The following is a 16,320-nucleotide window of genomic DNA, read 5'->3' on the forward strand; positions in this document are numbered from 1 at the left end:
AAATTCACATTGGAGACAATAGACAATAGGTGCAGGAGTAGGCCATTCAGCCCTTCGAGCCTGCACTGCCATTCAATATGATCATGGCTGATCATTCCTAAAAAAAAGCTGCAGATATTGGAATCCAAGGTAGACAAACAGGAGGCTGGAAGAACACATTGAAAAGAAAGCGTTGATCTCTCCACCTCATGATGCTGCCTGGCTTGGTGTGTTCTTCCAGCCTCCTGTTTGTCTGCTAAAGATTCCAGTCCTATCTGCTCCAGAGGCATATCCTAACAATTCTGAACAGGCTGATCAGGAAAGCATCTGGAACAGGATCTGAACCTGGTGTCTGGAAAGAGGTCTTGTGGAATAGTGGGTAGTCTAGAAAGGGGTAGAGCCCTACCTGTGGGCCAGGAGGTAAAGTTTCAAGTTTCACCTGGTCCAGAGTTGTGCAAGGAGAAAGTGAGGACTGCAGATGCTGGAGATTCAGAGTCGAAAAATGTGTTGCTGGAAAAGCACAGCCAGTCAGGCAGTATCCCAGGAGCAGGAGAGTTGACGTTTGGGGCATAAGCCCTTCACCAGCAGAGTTGTGCAGCACAGTCACCGAACAGGTGGATCAGGAAAGTGTCTGGAGCAGGATCTGAACCCAGGTCTTGCTCTCGAGAAAGCGGACCCTCGCGGCAGTGCCCCCACCTCTGGGCCAGGAGGCTAAAAGGTTCAAGTCGCACCTGTTCAGCGACATCACTGGACGGGTGCACCAGGCTGCTCTCTCTCAGGAGCGGTGACACTGGGCCCCCTGGAGCGATTTGCCGCTGCCTGCAGTCTCCGCGCCGCGGCAGCAGGGGGTGGTATTGAGCCGCCCTCGCTGGCTCAATGCTGGAGGCTGGGGCTCTGACGCTGCGGCTGCTGCCGGGCGGAGCTCCTGCCAGTGATAAAGAGCGAGGGTTCGGTGCTGGGCTCTTCTCAGTCACCCTCCGCTTCCGCCGCACCTACACTTTCTGCAATTTATTGATTTTGTTGCGTGAGGTGGTGGGGGGAAGGGGGGGGGGGCGTGAGATTTTTTTTTATTTTGTGTGTTTTCTATGCACTTTTTTTTGTTGGGTGTGGGTTGGGGTTTTGGGGGTGGGTGGGGTGGGAGGGGGGAACGATTTGTAAAAAAATGGCCGATGCAGAGGGGGATGGTGGAGAGACCGTCAATCGGTTCGCTCGGCAGGGAGCCCTGCGGCAGAAGAACGTGTGCGAGGTGAAGGATCACAAATTCACCGCCCGCTTCTTCAAACAGCCGACCTTTTGCAGCCACTGCACCGACTTCATCTGGTGAGTGAGTGAGTGAGAGGGGAGGGAGGGTGTGTGAGAGAGGAGAGACAGGGGTTCACCTCCTCGCCCCCCCCTTCCCCCTGCCTTGCACACACTCCAGTCCCATCCCCACCCCGCCCCAAACACCGGGACGATCCAAACTTTCTCCCCAAACTCTCCCTGTGCAAACTTTTCTGTCTCTCTCACGCCCTCCTGATCAGATTGCTGTCTCTCACTCTCGTCCCCTCCCACTCTGAGCTCTGCGCTGACTTGCTGCCCAATTTCCCCCTTTCCCTTCCCCTCCTGGAATTGTTCTGCTCGGTTTCCTGATCCTCCTACTTTCTTTCATAATTCTTGTGACGTCTCATTTTTGTTTGTGTTTCCTGATGTTGCTCCTGTTCTCTCCATCCCGATGTATGATTGTTGCCCTGGTATTTTTGTTTACCCTCCCACTAACACCCGTGTTCTCTGTTTCATTACAGGGGGTTCGGGAAGCAAGGATTCCAGTGTCAAGGTATTTGAGAGTTACCGTGTCTCAAGATGCTGTTTGATTTGCCCCAAGTCTGGGGTCCTGCGCCTGAAAGACATATATTTGTAAAAAGTTGTCAGTGATTGATAACTGGAGAGTGCGAGAAGCGGAAAGCTGCTACTTGTCGTGACCCAAGTGCACAGTAATGATCCCGCGGAAGGGATCTGGCCTGGAATGTGCCCAGTCAGGGGTTTGCCACTTAGTTTCAGTTTGGAAATGATGCCGATTTCTCTTTTTCCCGCTCTGGGGACGTGGCGAGAATGAGGAAGTCCCAACGTGCTGCAGAAACCTCTCCCCAGTAGCTGCTCACTCTTACTTGGGCTTGTGTGACAGCTGTGTCCAAGACCAGGCACCCGGTCAATATCTGCATTTGCTTCTTATCCTGAGAGGGCTTTCCAGTGTGTGTGTGGATTGTCAGTTTATCCACAGCCTCTCCCTCTCCCACACGCACACACACACCTTTCTATAACTCTCCTGCCTTTTATTCTCTGGACTTCGGTGTGCAGCTGTAAAGGGTCTGCTTTCACTGGGTCACACTTTAGAAAGTGAAGATGAGTCAGGGCTGCCTGTATTGTATTAGCTCCTCCACACCCCCTAGACCCTGCACAGAAACAGGCTGTCTCTCAGTTTGGCAGTTCTACATCTGTTAAGCCCTTTTCTAGAAATGATGAAGTTCCCACCACTGACTGCTGAAGTTGGTGCGCCTATCCCCATCGAGCAGTCCATATTCTTGTTAATCTTGCATTGAGTATAGAGGTTGGGAGCTGAGTGTGTGTTCTGGAAAAGCACAGCAGGTCAGACAGCATCCAAGGAGCAGGAAAATCAAATGTTTCGGGCCTATAGGAGTTGAGAGGTCATGTTGTGGCTGTACAGGACATTGTTAGGCCACTTTTCAAATCTAGTTTCCCTGCTGTAGGAAGGATGTTGTGAAACTTGAAAGGGTTCAGAAAAGATTTCGAGGGATATTGCCAGGGTTGGAGGGCTTGGGTTAGAGGGAGAGGCTGAATAGGCTGGGGCTATTCACCATGGGATGTCAGCGGCTGAGGGGTGACCTTTATAGATGTCTATGAAATCATGAAGGGCATGGATAGGGTAAATAGACAAGGTCTTTTCCCCAAGGTGGGGGAAACCAAAACCAAAACTAGAGGGTGAAGGTGAGAAGGGAAAGATTTAAATGGGACCTGAGGGGCAATGTTTTGACACAGAGGACGGTGTGTGTGTGGAACAAGCTGACAGAGAAAGTATTGGAGGTGGATACAATTACAACACTTAAAAGGCATCTGGATGGGTTCATGAACAGGATGGGGTTAGAGGGATATGGTCTAAATGCTGGCAAATGGGACTAATTGAGGATATCTAGGTGGCATGGACAAGTTGGACCGAAGGGTCGGTTTCTGTGCTGTACAGCTGTAATCTGAGGAGAAGAAATCAAAACGTGTTGAGATTAGTTCAGGTTCGCAAATTGCAATTTGAAAGTTGTTCCATTGCCCCTCTGTGATTGACGTTCCGATCTTGCCTCCGATTACCAGTATCTAACAACTGTCCCCTTCCTGCATTTCCTTTTTAAAAGGAAAATAAAATGTCTCTGAACCTTCCTGTGAAGTATTGTTTTTGCAACCACATGTGGGGTTTCACTCAGATGGATACCCTGTATCCAGTTGTTGCTAGCATCATTGTTGTTCTGTCTGCTGCATCCACATATTACAGACCCTCTGTATCGATGGAGAAGTTAGAAGTTCAGTCTCATCCATAGTTTTGCCGACACGTCTAAGGAACGCCTTTCCAAGCATAAACATGGCTTGTCTTGTTGCTGTTGATAATATCTCAACCTTGTATTCTTGAAAGACCTTCAGCCCACTCCTTAACTGTTGTAGTTACACCAGCCTTCATTTATTTGCATGTGTTTGTACACTCGTAATTTCTGTTTTGAGATTGCAATCACGTTCATCGACTGAACTGGTTGCTTCATTGTTAGGAGGCCTGGGCAGCTCCGTGTCAGTGATATACACTGTGGCTCAGTAATTATTCTGAAAATGGTAGTTTCTGTTTGAGTAAGAAATTCTTTTTTCCAAGGAATTTTACCCACTGAGGGTGTAACAGTGGTTACTGCTAATGCAGAGGGAGTTTCCTGACAGACGCGATAAATTACTTTGTTTCACTTTTTTAACCTGATGTTGTGAAAATTGTTTCTTCTTCACTCTCTCTGAGCTTCTCCAAGTTGCCAGTCAGCTACGTGCTAATGGCCCACAATTTACCAACAGTGCTCAGTGAAGCAGATATTGATCTTCAGCGTTCACAGAACAGCTTTTATCTCTTGCTTCCCGCTGTTCATAAAACAGCCACCTCGAGTAGTCAGTCTGTCCCAGGCAGGAGTGCAGGGTGAGATGTGCCTCCTTTTTTGTTTTAATGGTTTTGACATATCAGTAACACTGAGTGCTCTGGGTAGAATGCCCAAGTACGGGTTTATTTTCTTCCTCAGAAAAAGACAAATTTAAAAATTGGAATCTCTAGAAACACCCAGTGATATTATTGCAAGACTGTTAATCCAGAGACCCAGGTAATGCGGCAGATGGTGGAATTTGAATACAATGTACATCTGGAATTACAAGTCTATTCATGACCATGAGTCCATTGTCGATTGCTGAGAAAATCCATCTGGTTCACTGTCGTTTCGGGAAGGAAACTGCCATCCTTACCTGGTCTGGCCTACATGTGACTCCAGACCCACAGTGATGGGGTTGACTCTGAATCGCCATCTGGACAATAAATGTTGACCCATTTAGTCATATCCTCATCCTGTGAATGGGTAGAAGAAAACAGGGATTTCTGGCACTTGCTGTTTAAGAGATATAACCATTAGTCTTGAATCTGTTCAAAACAGTACCGCCTAGATTTTGGGGCAGGATGGGGGTGTGTAGCATGTGGCAGGAGAGTAAAGTTGAAGGGGAAGTTTGGCTATTAGCTGAATGAATCACGAGGGACTATCACCTGTTTTATGGGGAAAACATCGATGTGAGTGGTGTCCGGTTGAATGAACCGTTTGCTGACCAGCGTGCTGGCAGTTTGTTGCTGTCCTCACTTCCCTCAATGCTGCTGAATAAAGGGGTGAGGTGATAGTGGCTCAGGGGGAGTGTTAGCGGTTGAGTAATCTTGGTCCAGGCTTCTAGCTGCCAGTTTGCTCGTGATCCTGCTCGTGTTACACCTTTCCATTTGCTACAGTGAGGAGAGAATCAGACTCTGTTATTTGTTGGTTAGAATTTGGAGGAAGAGTGAACACTGATTTATTTGATCAGTTATTTAGTATAAAGGTCAGCACGCAGGTTGTTCCATGCACCCCTTTGAGTTGCAAAGCTCTCAGTCTCACAATAGAAACTTCTACTTGTGTATAATCAGCATAGACAGAGATTCCAGGAAGTCTCAGTGCTCTTTACAACAAATGGAGAACTTTTTAAAATGCAGTTGCTGTTGTGGTACAACTGCTAATTAGTACTCAGCAATCCCCCACCAACAACAGCAATCTCAGAATCTTTTTCCTAATGTTGATTCAGGGATAACTATTGGCCAAGTCAAATCTCCTCCTTGAAATATGGAATTTTGTTTTACACTGACCCAAGAGAACAGATAAAATTACTGTTCAGATCGCATCCAGCCTTACTGACACAGCAGCTGTCCCTCAGTACTGCAGACACACACAGTGCCAGCTCTGAGTGAATGCTCCAGCCTTCGAGGGACTCCCTCTCTCTGAGGGGAGAAAGCTACCAATGGAGCAATGCCTGACACTGCTGTAGTTACTCAAGCATTGAAAACAAAGAGCAGGAGTGTCCCACTGTGAGTTTGCCACACCCTCCTCCAAACCCTGAACAACATACCTCTTTTCTTGGAGAGACAGCTGTGAAGGAAAATGCTGAGATCAGCACATTCTGGAACTTCTGGGGGGCTCCCCGGGAGCTGTTTAAATCACCATTGTTTATTTGAAAGGGTGGAGACCACCTGGGGATATTGTTCTGGTGCCACCAGACATTTCAAGCAGCAGTCTGAGAGACCACAGTAACCACGACATCCTTTGACCCGAGTTAATTCTGCTGAAGATGAAATAAAACAAAACAGCTGCAGATGCTGGAGATCTAAAACAAACCAAAACAGAAATCGTTGGACAAACTCAGCAGGTCTGGCAGCATCTAAGGAGAAAAAGCAGAGTTAATGTTTCAAGTTGGTGGTTCTTCATCAGAACCGTTTGTAGCTGGGAAAAGGCGGTATTTCTACAAGGTAATGAGTGGAATAGATAGAGTCAATAGCCAGAGATTTTAGGTAAAAACAATGACTGCAGATGCTGGAAGCCAGATTCTGGATCAGTGGTGCTGGAAGAGCACAGCAGTTCAGGCAGCATCCAACGAGCAGCGAAATCGACGTTTCGGGCAAAAGCCCTTCATTAGGAACCAGGGCAGGATTGACTGGTATGAGAAGTCACAGTTTGAAGATATTAGGAGGAAGGTATAAAGGAGACGTCAGAGGTAGGTTCTTTATGCAGAGAGCAGTGGATGCATGGAATGTGTTGCCAGCTGTGGTAGTGGAAGCAGTCATTAGGGACATTTAAGCGACTGCTGGACATGCACATGGATAGCAGTGAGTTGAGGGGTACGTAGGTTGTATTATATTTTACATTAGGAGTAAACCTCGGCACAACATTGTGGGCCAAAGGGCCTGTTCTGTGCTGTACCTTTCCATGTTCTATTTATGCTAAAGTAGAAGTTAGCATGTTTTGAACCCACACCATAACTGGTCCTGTTAGGACTTGAATTGCTTTTAGCACTAGTTAACCCATTCTCACATCTCCTAGGCCCAATGTTACATTATATGGGTTGTGTTCAGGACAATTAATCCATGTTCTCACTCTTATTATCACTTACTCACCTTTTCTTCTGTCCTGGCCTGTCATTCATAATCTCCTTGTTTATCAGTTCTTGTCATATCTCTCGCTTGCTCTCTGGGTTCTACCGCCACTTACCCCGGAAGGGCGGAGTCAGGTTCTAAAGTTTCTCAATAGTGAGACTGAGAGGCTGCAATGTCCCCAAGTGGAAAATGAGATGTTTTTTCTTCAGGTTTGCACTGAGACTTGCAGTGACACTGTAGCCGGCCTGAGACAGAGATGTTGCTGTGGGAACATGGTGGTCCGTGATGTGGCATTTTCGCAAACAGTAACGATGCTCTGCAAAGCGGTCACTCAGTTTGCATTTTATCTCCCCAGTATAGGGAAGGCTATGTTGTCAGCAGTAAATACAGTAGACTAGATTGTGTGAAGTGCAGGTAAATCACTGCTTCACCTGGAAGGTGACATCATCTTTCTGTTTCCCTGTCTCATTCTGAATTGGAAAAATTCACCAATGTTGCCTTGAATTTCCACCCTACCCTCACCTCCACCTGGCCCATTTCCTCCCTTCCCTTCCTCAACATCTCTGTTTCCATTTCTGGGGATAAACTGGCCACCAATATCCAGCACAAACCCATCGAATCCCACAGTTACCTCGATTATATGTTCTCATACCCTGCCTCCTGTAACAATTCCACCCACTCTTCTAGTTTCTCTGTGTCTGTCACATCTGTCCTGGCAATGCCAACTTCCACAGCAGGACACTGAAATGTCCATCTTTTTCTTCAGTTGAGGATTCCTTGCTACAGACCAGACGGTTACCTGTGTTACCATCCCTCACACTTCTGCCATCACCCCTTCTCTTCCATCCCACAACATTAAGGTCCCCTGGTCCTCAATTACCTCCCCAACGGCCTCCACATCCAAAGGATTTGTGCATGTGTTCCTTTTCCATCCCTTGTCAACAGTCCTCTGGAAGACCACTCCTCCACTCCCAACGTTTCCTGACACCCCCATGACACCTACCCATGCAATTTCAGAAGGTGTAGCATTTGCTCGTTCACCTCTTCCCTCCTCGCCATTCCAAGGCCTCCAGCATTTCTTCGCTCCCAGCCTGCTATTCTTAACTTCCTTATTCACCTACATTTTCATAGCTACCTCTGGGCTCTGTCTCTACCTCTCTGTTCAAACCACCGCCTTTACTTCAGCTTCAGCATAAATACCACCTTTTCCCAGTTGCTAACTGTTCTGAGAAGTTGCTCAACTTTCTTCCCAGAGATGCTGCCAGACCCACTGTGTTTTGTCAGCAATTTCTGTTGTTGTTTCTGCTGAAGATGCTTTGTCTCAGCAATGTGTCAAGTTCCCTTTCAGGCTCATATTGAATCCATACACGTGGCTCCTTTCAGTACTCTGTTCTGAAAGACAGTGACTGCAAAAATAAATATTTTGTGGCGTCTGACCTAACTAATCCCATTGGATTGAGCCCATCCCTTTATTTTATAGACCTTCGCAATGCCCCGTGCTCTTAAGTCTGGCATTTCCTGAAAGTAAATAATTGGGACTCATGCAGCCAATTCTGACAAACGGTTGGCATGCAGTCCCAGAAAATGATCAGAAAGAAGACAAAATGTTAATGTTCATTGGAAGGGGAATGAAATGTGAGAGTATGAAGGTTTTCCTCTCATCCTATAAAACGTTGATGAGCCACATCTGAAGGACAGTTTAAATCTTGGTTTTTTTAGCATGAGAAATAGTTTAGTGAAAGTTCACTTGACTCCTTCCTGGCTTGAAGGGTTTATCTTATGAGGAAGCGTTGGGCATGTACCCATTGGAGTTTAGAAGAATGAGAGACAATTCTTATTAAAACATCCAAGATCCTTCTGCAAGTTGACAGGATGGTTCACAATGGGATGTTTATCTTTGTCAGAGAGTCTAGAACTATAGGCTACTGTTTAAAAGGATTATCAGATCATTCATGATCTCATTGAGTGTCAGAGTAGACTTAATGGGCAGAATGGCCTTCCTTTGCAACGATGACTTATGAATCACCCATCTTGATGTGGAGATGAGAATTGGTTTTTCTGGGGGACTGTGGATTTCTTTACCTCAGAGAGTGATGGAAGGTTGACCATTGAATATTTTTAAGACAGAGTTAGATTAATTCTTGGTTAACAAGTAGATCAAAAGGCAGTAGGCAGAAAAGTAGAATTGAGGCCATGATCTTATTAAAGATGGAGCAGGGTCAAAGGTCTGAATAGCTAACCCCTGCCTCTGACTTGCCTCCTGGTTGGTGAAAGACATGACTCCGTGGGCTGTATTCTTGCCTCTGAATCAAAAAGTCTGAAATTCAAGTCCAAAGACCTGAGCATTCAATGCAGCTTACAGTCTGAGTGTGACACTGTCAGAAGTGTCGTCACTTTGATTAAAACGATAAACTGAAGACCCATCTCCTTTTGACAGTTGGAAAAGACCTCAATATGACATCTTGGGAAGACAGCAAAGGAGTTCTCGTCAGTATCCGGGTCAATTTTTAACCTCTCGACCAATATCACAAAAAGATAATCTACTTGTTTGTGGGAGTTTGCAGTGTGCAAGTTGCTTTGGGGTTCCCTGCATTATAATAGCGACTACATTTGGCAAGTACCCTATTCACTTCAAAGTGAATGCTATTAAGTTTTTTTTATTACTGCATTGGTCTCCTGCCTGGATGAAGGACCAAATCCACACCCCTGCTATGTATGCTAATCTAATGCTCTCCCTTTCACCAAACCTGCTGAAAATAGACAGCTGCTGACAGGGGGGATGTAAACAGTTCTTTGCAGGGGCAAAGCAGGATTTTAACTGAGCATTGGCGCAATGCTGTCTGTCACCACCTGCTCTTTTCAAATCTGTTTCGAATTTGAGTTTTGCTGACTGGTAAAATGTCATCTGTTTTAGAAAATATTCTTCATGATCATTTGTCTGTTAAATAAGAAATTTCCCAGAACTGTGATTGTCACTGTCCACATTTGTAATTTGTGTTTAATATTCCATTTCTCTGTCTTTCTAAAACACAATGGCTGCTAATGCTCAGAGTAAAATCTCTCTGTTGGTCCAATTCCTGTTCCCTCAAATATCGTGTGAATTTAAAAAATAAAATCTTTTATAAAAACCTATAAAATCCGAACTTGTGGCTTTTATCATTTGCCTCATCATAATCTCTTCTCTCTCTCTGGCTCGCTCTCTCGCTCTCTCTCTCTCGCTCTCTCTCTCTCGCTCTCTCTCTCTCGCTCTCTCTCTCTCGCTCTCTCTCTCTCGCTCTCTCTCTCTCGCTCTCTCTCTCTCGCGCTCTCTCTCTCTCGCGCTCTCTCTCTCTCTCTCTCTCTCTCGCTCTCTCTCTCTCGCTCTCTCACTCTCGCTCTCGCTCTCTCTCTCTCTCTCTCTCTCTCTCTCTCCATGCTTGGTTTGTTATGAATTTTCTTCCTTGCACTCATCAAGTTGTTTGGTCAATATTTCTATTTCCCATTGGCAATAAATCACAGTAATGAGTTGAAACATTATTCATTTTAGATTTGGAACACATTAGGAAATTTGGCCTCTCCACCACACTCCAACATTTAAAAACCTCAGTCAGATCACCCATAATAACTCTGCACCACTCTAAACTGTCGGGTTCCAGCATGTTAAACCAATCTGTGTAACTGAGGTGTCTTTGGTTAGCTTGGATGGTCGGTTTGCAAGGCAGAGTGATGCCAGCAGTGTGGGTTCAATTCCCACAGCAGCTGAGGTCACCACGAGGGATTCTCCTCTCAACCTCTCCCTGCGCCTGAGGCAGGGTGACCCTGAGGTTAAACCCCCACCAGTCATCTCTGTGTGATGAGAAAACAGCTGTATGGTCTGGTAGAATCATGGCAATTTTACTTTTGCATCCTTTCCAATGTCTCCTGATGAAGGGCTTATGCCCGAAATGTCGAACTTCCTGTTCCTTGGATGCTGCCTGACCAGCTGCGCTTTTCCAGCAACACGTTTTCAGCTAATGTCTCAATATCCCTCCCCGTATGAGGAGATGAGACTGCATTGTATTCAACTCCAGCCTGGCCTCAACAGCCTTATGAGCTTTGAGGTTCTATTTTCTAGCTCTCACTTTCTTGCAGTTACTTTATAGCTGTTTTAATGTTCCGAGTGCCTCTGTCTTGACTCGAACAAATCCTGTTATATATCATTGAAGGCTGTTGTTCAAGAAGGCAGCTCACTACCACCTGAGGGCAACTAAGGGATGGGCAATAAATGCCAGTCCTGCCATCGATGCCCAGATGAATAAATTTTTAAGAACATTATTATCCCACTTGCAAGTGTAATTCTGCACTTAATTAAGCATCATATTCCACTCACAAGGCCAATCCCTTAGTGAATCAGGATTCACTTGAAGCAGTTAACTTTTTTTCTACAGTTGGCACTTGCCTAGGTTTATTATCATCTAGATTAACAGACCCAGAGGTTCTTATAACTTGATGTGCTTGGAAAGAGATCTTCTCATCTTTGGTTTTTTTTTGGCCAGTTATCCAACAAACCCTGTCATCTGGTTACTGACTCCGCCACAATGTGAGAACAGTCTGTCTTCATTTTGCTTCATCCCCTGTATGTGTGAAGCTAAATACCTCATTACAGGAATTGCCAGGCCAGTGGCACAAATCTCTGATGGAGACTTTGGCAGCAGAGATATTGAAGATGTTGGCATGGATGCTGCCAGCGAGTGCTGAGCTTGAATCACCCGAGTTGTATGTGTTCACTACACTTTTGGATGTGAAGAAGTTGGGCTTTCCTCCTGACTTTTTGAAAGGAGCAAAACTGTGTAATGCCTCCCCCAGCTCACACTTCCAGACACAGTGAGGTTTTTTGCCAGTTATACCCTGGTGTCATTGGTCACGCTGTCCTGTGACAGAGTTGGTTGGTTTGAAAGGGAAGTGTTGACACTTCCTGAAGTTTGGGTCTGGTGTAGACCAGCTAGTTTAAGTAGGTATGCATCATTGTACGTAGCTGCGGTTCACCTTTAGAAATTAGGTTATCTTTTTTTTTATTTTGTAACCTTCAGTGTGTTTGCTTCAATGTTTTTAAGGTTGGTTACCTGTCTAATATTTTCTGTAAACTTTTATCTGAGCCACGACTCTGGCTTGTATAACCACTCTGTACTTCCTGATCTGTATTGGTCCCTAACCTGGCAGCATCTTAATTTAAAATAAAAATCAAACTAGTATTCATAGCCTCATTTTCTCCCATCCCTAGAACCTCCAGTTCTAGCCTCTTGAACAGAGCTGATTTTAATCACCCCACTATTGGCAGCTTTCAGTTGCCTCGGCCCGGAGTTCTGAAATTCTCTCTTTAATCATCTCCATTTGACTTCTATTTCATTAAGATAACTCCATCAAATACACCTTTTAGTCCAATCTTGTTTCTGGTTTTGTGCCTTGGTGTCATTTTTTTTAATTTACAAGTCAGCTTGGGATATTTGATAATGATAAAGGCACTAAATAAATGCAACTGTTTGTTGCAGCTTTGTTTGGACATTGCACTGTTTAGCCCAGGAGCCTGAAGCATTTGCTGTCTCAACCCAGTAACGGTGACAGTATTTGGATGAGTGGAGTTTTTTTTTTGCAAATGGTGAACTTGTTTGTACATCACTTATAGGAAGTGGGTATTGCTGACTGAGCCAGCGTCTAATTACCCATCCCTAGTTGCCCCTGAGAAGGTGGTAGTGAGCTGCCTTCTTGATTTGCTGCTGACCATGTGCTGTAGGTAAACTCACAATATCATTAAGGAGGGAATTCCAAGATTTTGACCCAGCGACACTGAAGGAACAATGATATATTTCCAAGTCAGGATGGGAACTTGCAGGGGGTGGTGTTCCCATATACAGGTATCTGCTGCCCTTGTCCTTCTCTATGTTCTCCATGTCCCAACATGCTGCGAGTGCTTCAGTTGAATTTCCGTTCTTTACTTGAGAACTTGAAGCAATGTTATTGGTGATGAGGAGATGAAATGGAAGATGTGTCACATCCCTCTCTGATGAATTTTCTGGGTTAACTCCGTCGCACTGCAGAGGGCTTTGTGACTTTCCTGCTGCTCCCAACCTGGGCCCAATGTAAAGCAGTGCCTGTTGGTCTTACCCAGTCAGGTAACCAAGTAGGAATAGCACTGACCTGGTCCAAAGGTGCCATACTACCTGCCTCACTTACTCCTGTAAAATATTGGACACTCCTTGTATCCTGCTCCTGTGTAACTCCGTGCCCCCGGTGCCATGGTCAATGGGGACTCTGTTGCTGAACTTCTCTCCCCTTCCCAATTAACTTTTTAAAAAAAGTTTCTTTCTCACATTCCTCTTCCTGCCAAATAATGTGACTCTTAAAAACAAAGCCACCACACTTCCCTGTTGATTAATTGTCAGTAACTGTCTCGGGGAGGAGAAAGCCAGTGGATGTGGGTTTGGAGTTGTGTGGAGCCAATAGATAGTGATGTTTGGTGAATATTGGATGAGCTTGTGGTTGGTGCCTCTGTGGAGTTAAGTTTGCAGTTATTTACTGTTTCTAAAGATGTCTTCTATTTAAAAAAAAACTACTGAGGCTGCACATGCAATTCCAGATGTGATCTGACTAAACCAAAGATATAATTTTAGAACAGTAATTTTTCTACTTAAAGGTTGCCCTGCAGACTAAGAGATTTCTTGTGAAAGTGCTATATCAGGAGAGCAGCTGAATTTGAAATGGTTTTTCAAACTCCAGCTCAGAATTATTAATTTACCAACTGCTGTGTTCGAAATTGGGTGGTGATTGGAGAGATTTACTGAGACAGTGCCTGTACTTTAGTGAATTCCCTGTGGGCAGCACTTGGCATTGATACAAGAGATTCCCAATGGTGGATATTGGCAACTCCCCATGTAGACGTTCATTTGGCGCAAAGCCCAGATCCTTTTAGGTTTGAATTAGCCTGAATCAACTGCATTGAGGATCCCTCAGCGAGATGTCTTCGGAACAGCAGTAGGCCATTCAGTCCCTTGACCCTTCCTGTCATTCAGTGGTCTTGTACCTGATCTACGCTCCAACTCTGTCAGTCTTTTAGATTAGATTAGATTACTTAGTGTGGAAACAGGCCCTTCGGCCCAACTAGTCCACACCGACCCGCCGAAGCGCCACCCACCCAGACCCATTCCCCTTCATTTACCCCTTCACCTAACACTACAGGCAATTTAGCATGGCCAATTCACCTAACCTGCACATTTTTGGACTGTGGGAGGAAACCGGAGCACCCGGAGGAAACCCACGCAGACACAGGGAGAATGTGCAAACTCCACAAAGTCAGTCGCCTGAGGTGGGAATTGAACCCAGGTCTCTGGCGCTGTGAGGCAGCAGTGCTAACCACTGTGCCACCGTGCATAAGTTTTAGTGTGAGGAGTAAGTTGGAGCTCTTGAGAAAATGTTTTTCACTCAGAGACTGGTAGGAATGTGGTGGAGGCAGGTATTCTCTCTCAGCTTTGAAGAAGCATTTGGGTGAGCACTTAAAATGCCAGAACATAGTAGGCTATGGGCCAAATGCAGGAAAACGGGATGAGTGTAGTTCAGTTTGTTGATCGACATTGACATGGTGGGTCAGAGGGCCTGTTTCTATGCTGTCTGACTCTGTGACTCCATTATCAATTGAGTTGGTGTTTAATGCTTTTTGTGAGAAAGGCTTCCCTATTTCTGTCTTTCTTGGCATGGCTAGACTTGTTAATGTCTCTCTCAGATTACCCAGCTCTTATTTCAGTGGGAGATGAGCAGTAACAAGCCAAAACAATATCCTTATGATTTTCTTACACCCAGAGTAAAAGACAGCCTCCGGTTTCAAATGAGTGGATTTCCAGTTGGACTAAGAAAGGGGACAGGTTAGCAGCTCATTGTGGGTGAGGTTGATGGCACTTGCCTGATGGGCCTGGCCTGAGAATGTTTGATGATGGCCGGCATGAATAGGGCAGTTTTCTATCTCTTTTATTTTGAATGTACAGTTTGCCAAACCCATTAATTGCCCCCTCAGACTGGTCCTACAAGGTCCGTTCCCCATTCTGCTGTGCGTTTTTGTAAATAATAAAATCCAGGCACGGGATAAAAGCAAATTACTGTGGATGCTGGAATCTGAAACCAAAAGAGAAAATGCTGGAAAATCTCAGCAGGTCTGGCAGCGTCTGTAAGGAGAGAAAAGAGCTGACGTTTCGAGTCTAACTGACCCTTTGTCAGAGCTTTGATAAAGAGTCAGTTAGACTTGAAACGTCAGCTCTTTTCTCTCCTAACAGATGCTGCCAGACCTGCTGAGATTTTCCAGCATTTTCTCTTTTGGTTTCAAATCCAGGCACAGTTTTTATTTTGGAAAACGTTCGCATTTCCGTGTCACTGGCAGGACCACCAGAGGTTGCCTGTTCAGTGTAGCTCTCTGGGAGATAATAGGGAGCAGCCTTCATGAACAGTTGGGGTCTGTTTGATTGAGGATACCCCCAGTTTGGTTAAAACACACGCTCACATCATTAGTACTGAAACTACTTTGGTAGCACTGTACTGAAGTTTGTATATAGAGCCTGGGGTGTCTCCATGGCAACTCCACAGCCAAAATGGTAGCTTGCCAACCTGACCAACACACTTTGCTCCTGTCACCTAAATAGTTGTGGCAGAAGTGAGGACTGCAGATGCTGGAAACCGGATTTTAGATTGGAGTGGTGCTGGAAAAGCACAGCAGGTCAGGCAGCATCCGAGAAAGATCAATTTTCCTGCTCATCTGAAGCTGTGCTTTTCCAGCACCACTCTAATCTAAAATCTAAATAGTTGTGTCTGTTTGAAATGTGGATTTCTTGCATTTGTCCTGATGAGTGAAAAGATTAAAGATTTAAAAACTTTTTAGCAACATTTCTGCCTTTTCAGCAAGATTCAGAGGCTTATTAAAGTCAGCAGCCTGCTGCAGGGTGAAAGCTTTGCACTCATGCAGGTGACAATAAATAAATCAGTCACCATTCATTCATTCATTTCAGATTCCATGCAAATATTGCAAATCCTTATCACTGGTTAGTGGGGAATTGCCAAGGTCTAATTTAAACTAGTCTGACAGATACTTGTCCTGTCCTTTCCCTGTTTCCCAGTCTCCAGGATTGTTATCCACCTGTTGTGTTTTTCATGAGGGTGGCCTCATTGTGCTGGGCTGTTGTTTCTTTTCTCCTCTCTCCATTGAAAAGTGTGCCAGGTTCTCTGGATCAAGTGTCTACAGACACTGCATCAAGTTAAATCCTTGGAACAATTGACCCGATTCTGCTGCTGCAAAACAAAAGCAGGTTCGATGAGGTTCAGCCATTCTTCAGAGGCCTGTTTCAGTTTAACTGAGACAGTGACACATCTCCCAACCCACACATGTGCACACATGCACACACACGCACACACCAGTAGCACCCAGCAAGACCAGAATTGCACAGAGTGCTCTTGGTTGGGGGTGCGGGAAGGAATGGGTGCACATACTGTTTTAGAATGCACCCTGTCACTGTCAGGTTGGCAGTTATAGCCAAAAGCGCATAGAATTCTGCTCCAATTCTGAATTGCCTGGCCACATTGTCCAGTTAGGTTTTAACTATCCAGTTGCCCCTCCCTCTTCCTCCTGACCA

At 45.3% G+C, this 16,320-nt stretch overlaps 1 protein-coding gene across 2 annotated transcripts in view; it reads left to right on the top strand.

Annotated features, from left to right (window-relative positions):
* Positions 1-1,126: 1,126 nt before the first annotated feature.
* LOC132827915 (protein kinase C alpha type) overlaps positions 1,127-16,320 on the top strand; it is a 404,683-nt gene continuing 389,489 nt past the window's right edge. For both annotated transcript variants that reach the window (XM_060844727.1, XM_060844728.1), the window contains exons 1-2: positions 1,127-1,299; positions 1,761-1,792. In XM_060844727.1, the coding sequence (XP_060700710.1) occupies positions 1,142-1,299; positions 1,761-1,792 (190 nt within the window). In that variant the 5' untranslated portion in view covers positions 1,127-1,141. The remainder of the gene's footprint in view (positions 1,300-1,760; positions 1,793-16,320) is intronic.

The sequence above is a fragment of the Hemiscyllium ocellatum genome, chromosome 25 (assembly GCF_020745735.1).
Source record: "Hemiscyllium ocellatum isolate sHemOce1 chromosome 25, sHemOce1.pat.X.cur, whole genome shotgun sequence".
Classification (NCBI taxonomy): domain Eukaryota; kingdom Metazoa; phylum Chordata; class Chondrichthyes; order Orectolobiformes; family Hemiscylliidae; genus Hemiscyllium; species Hemiscyllium ocellatum.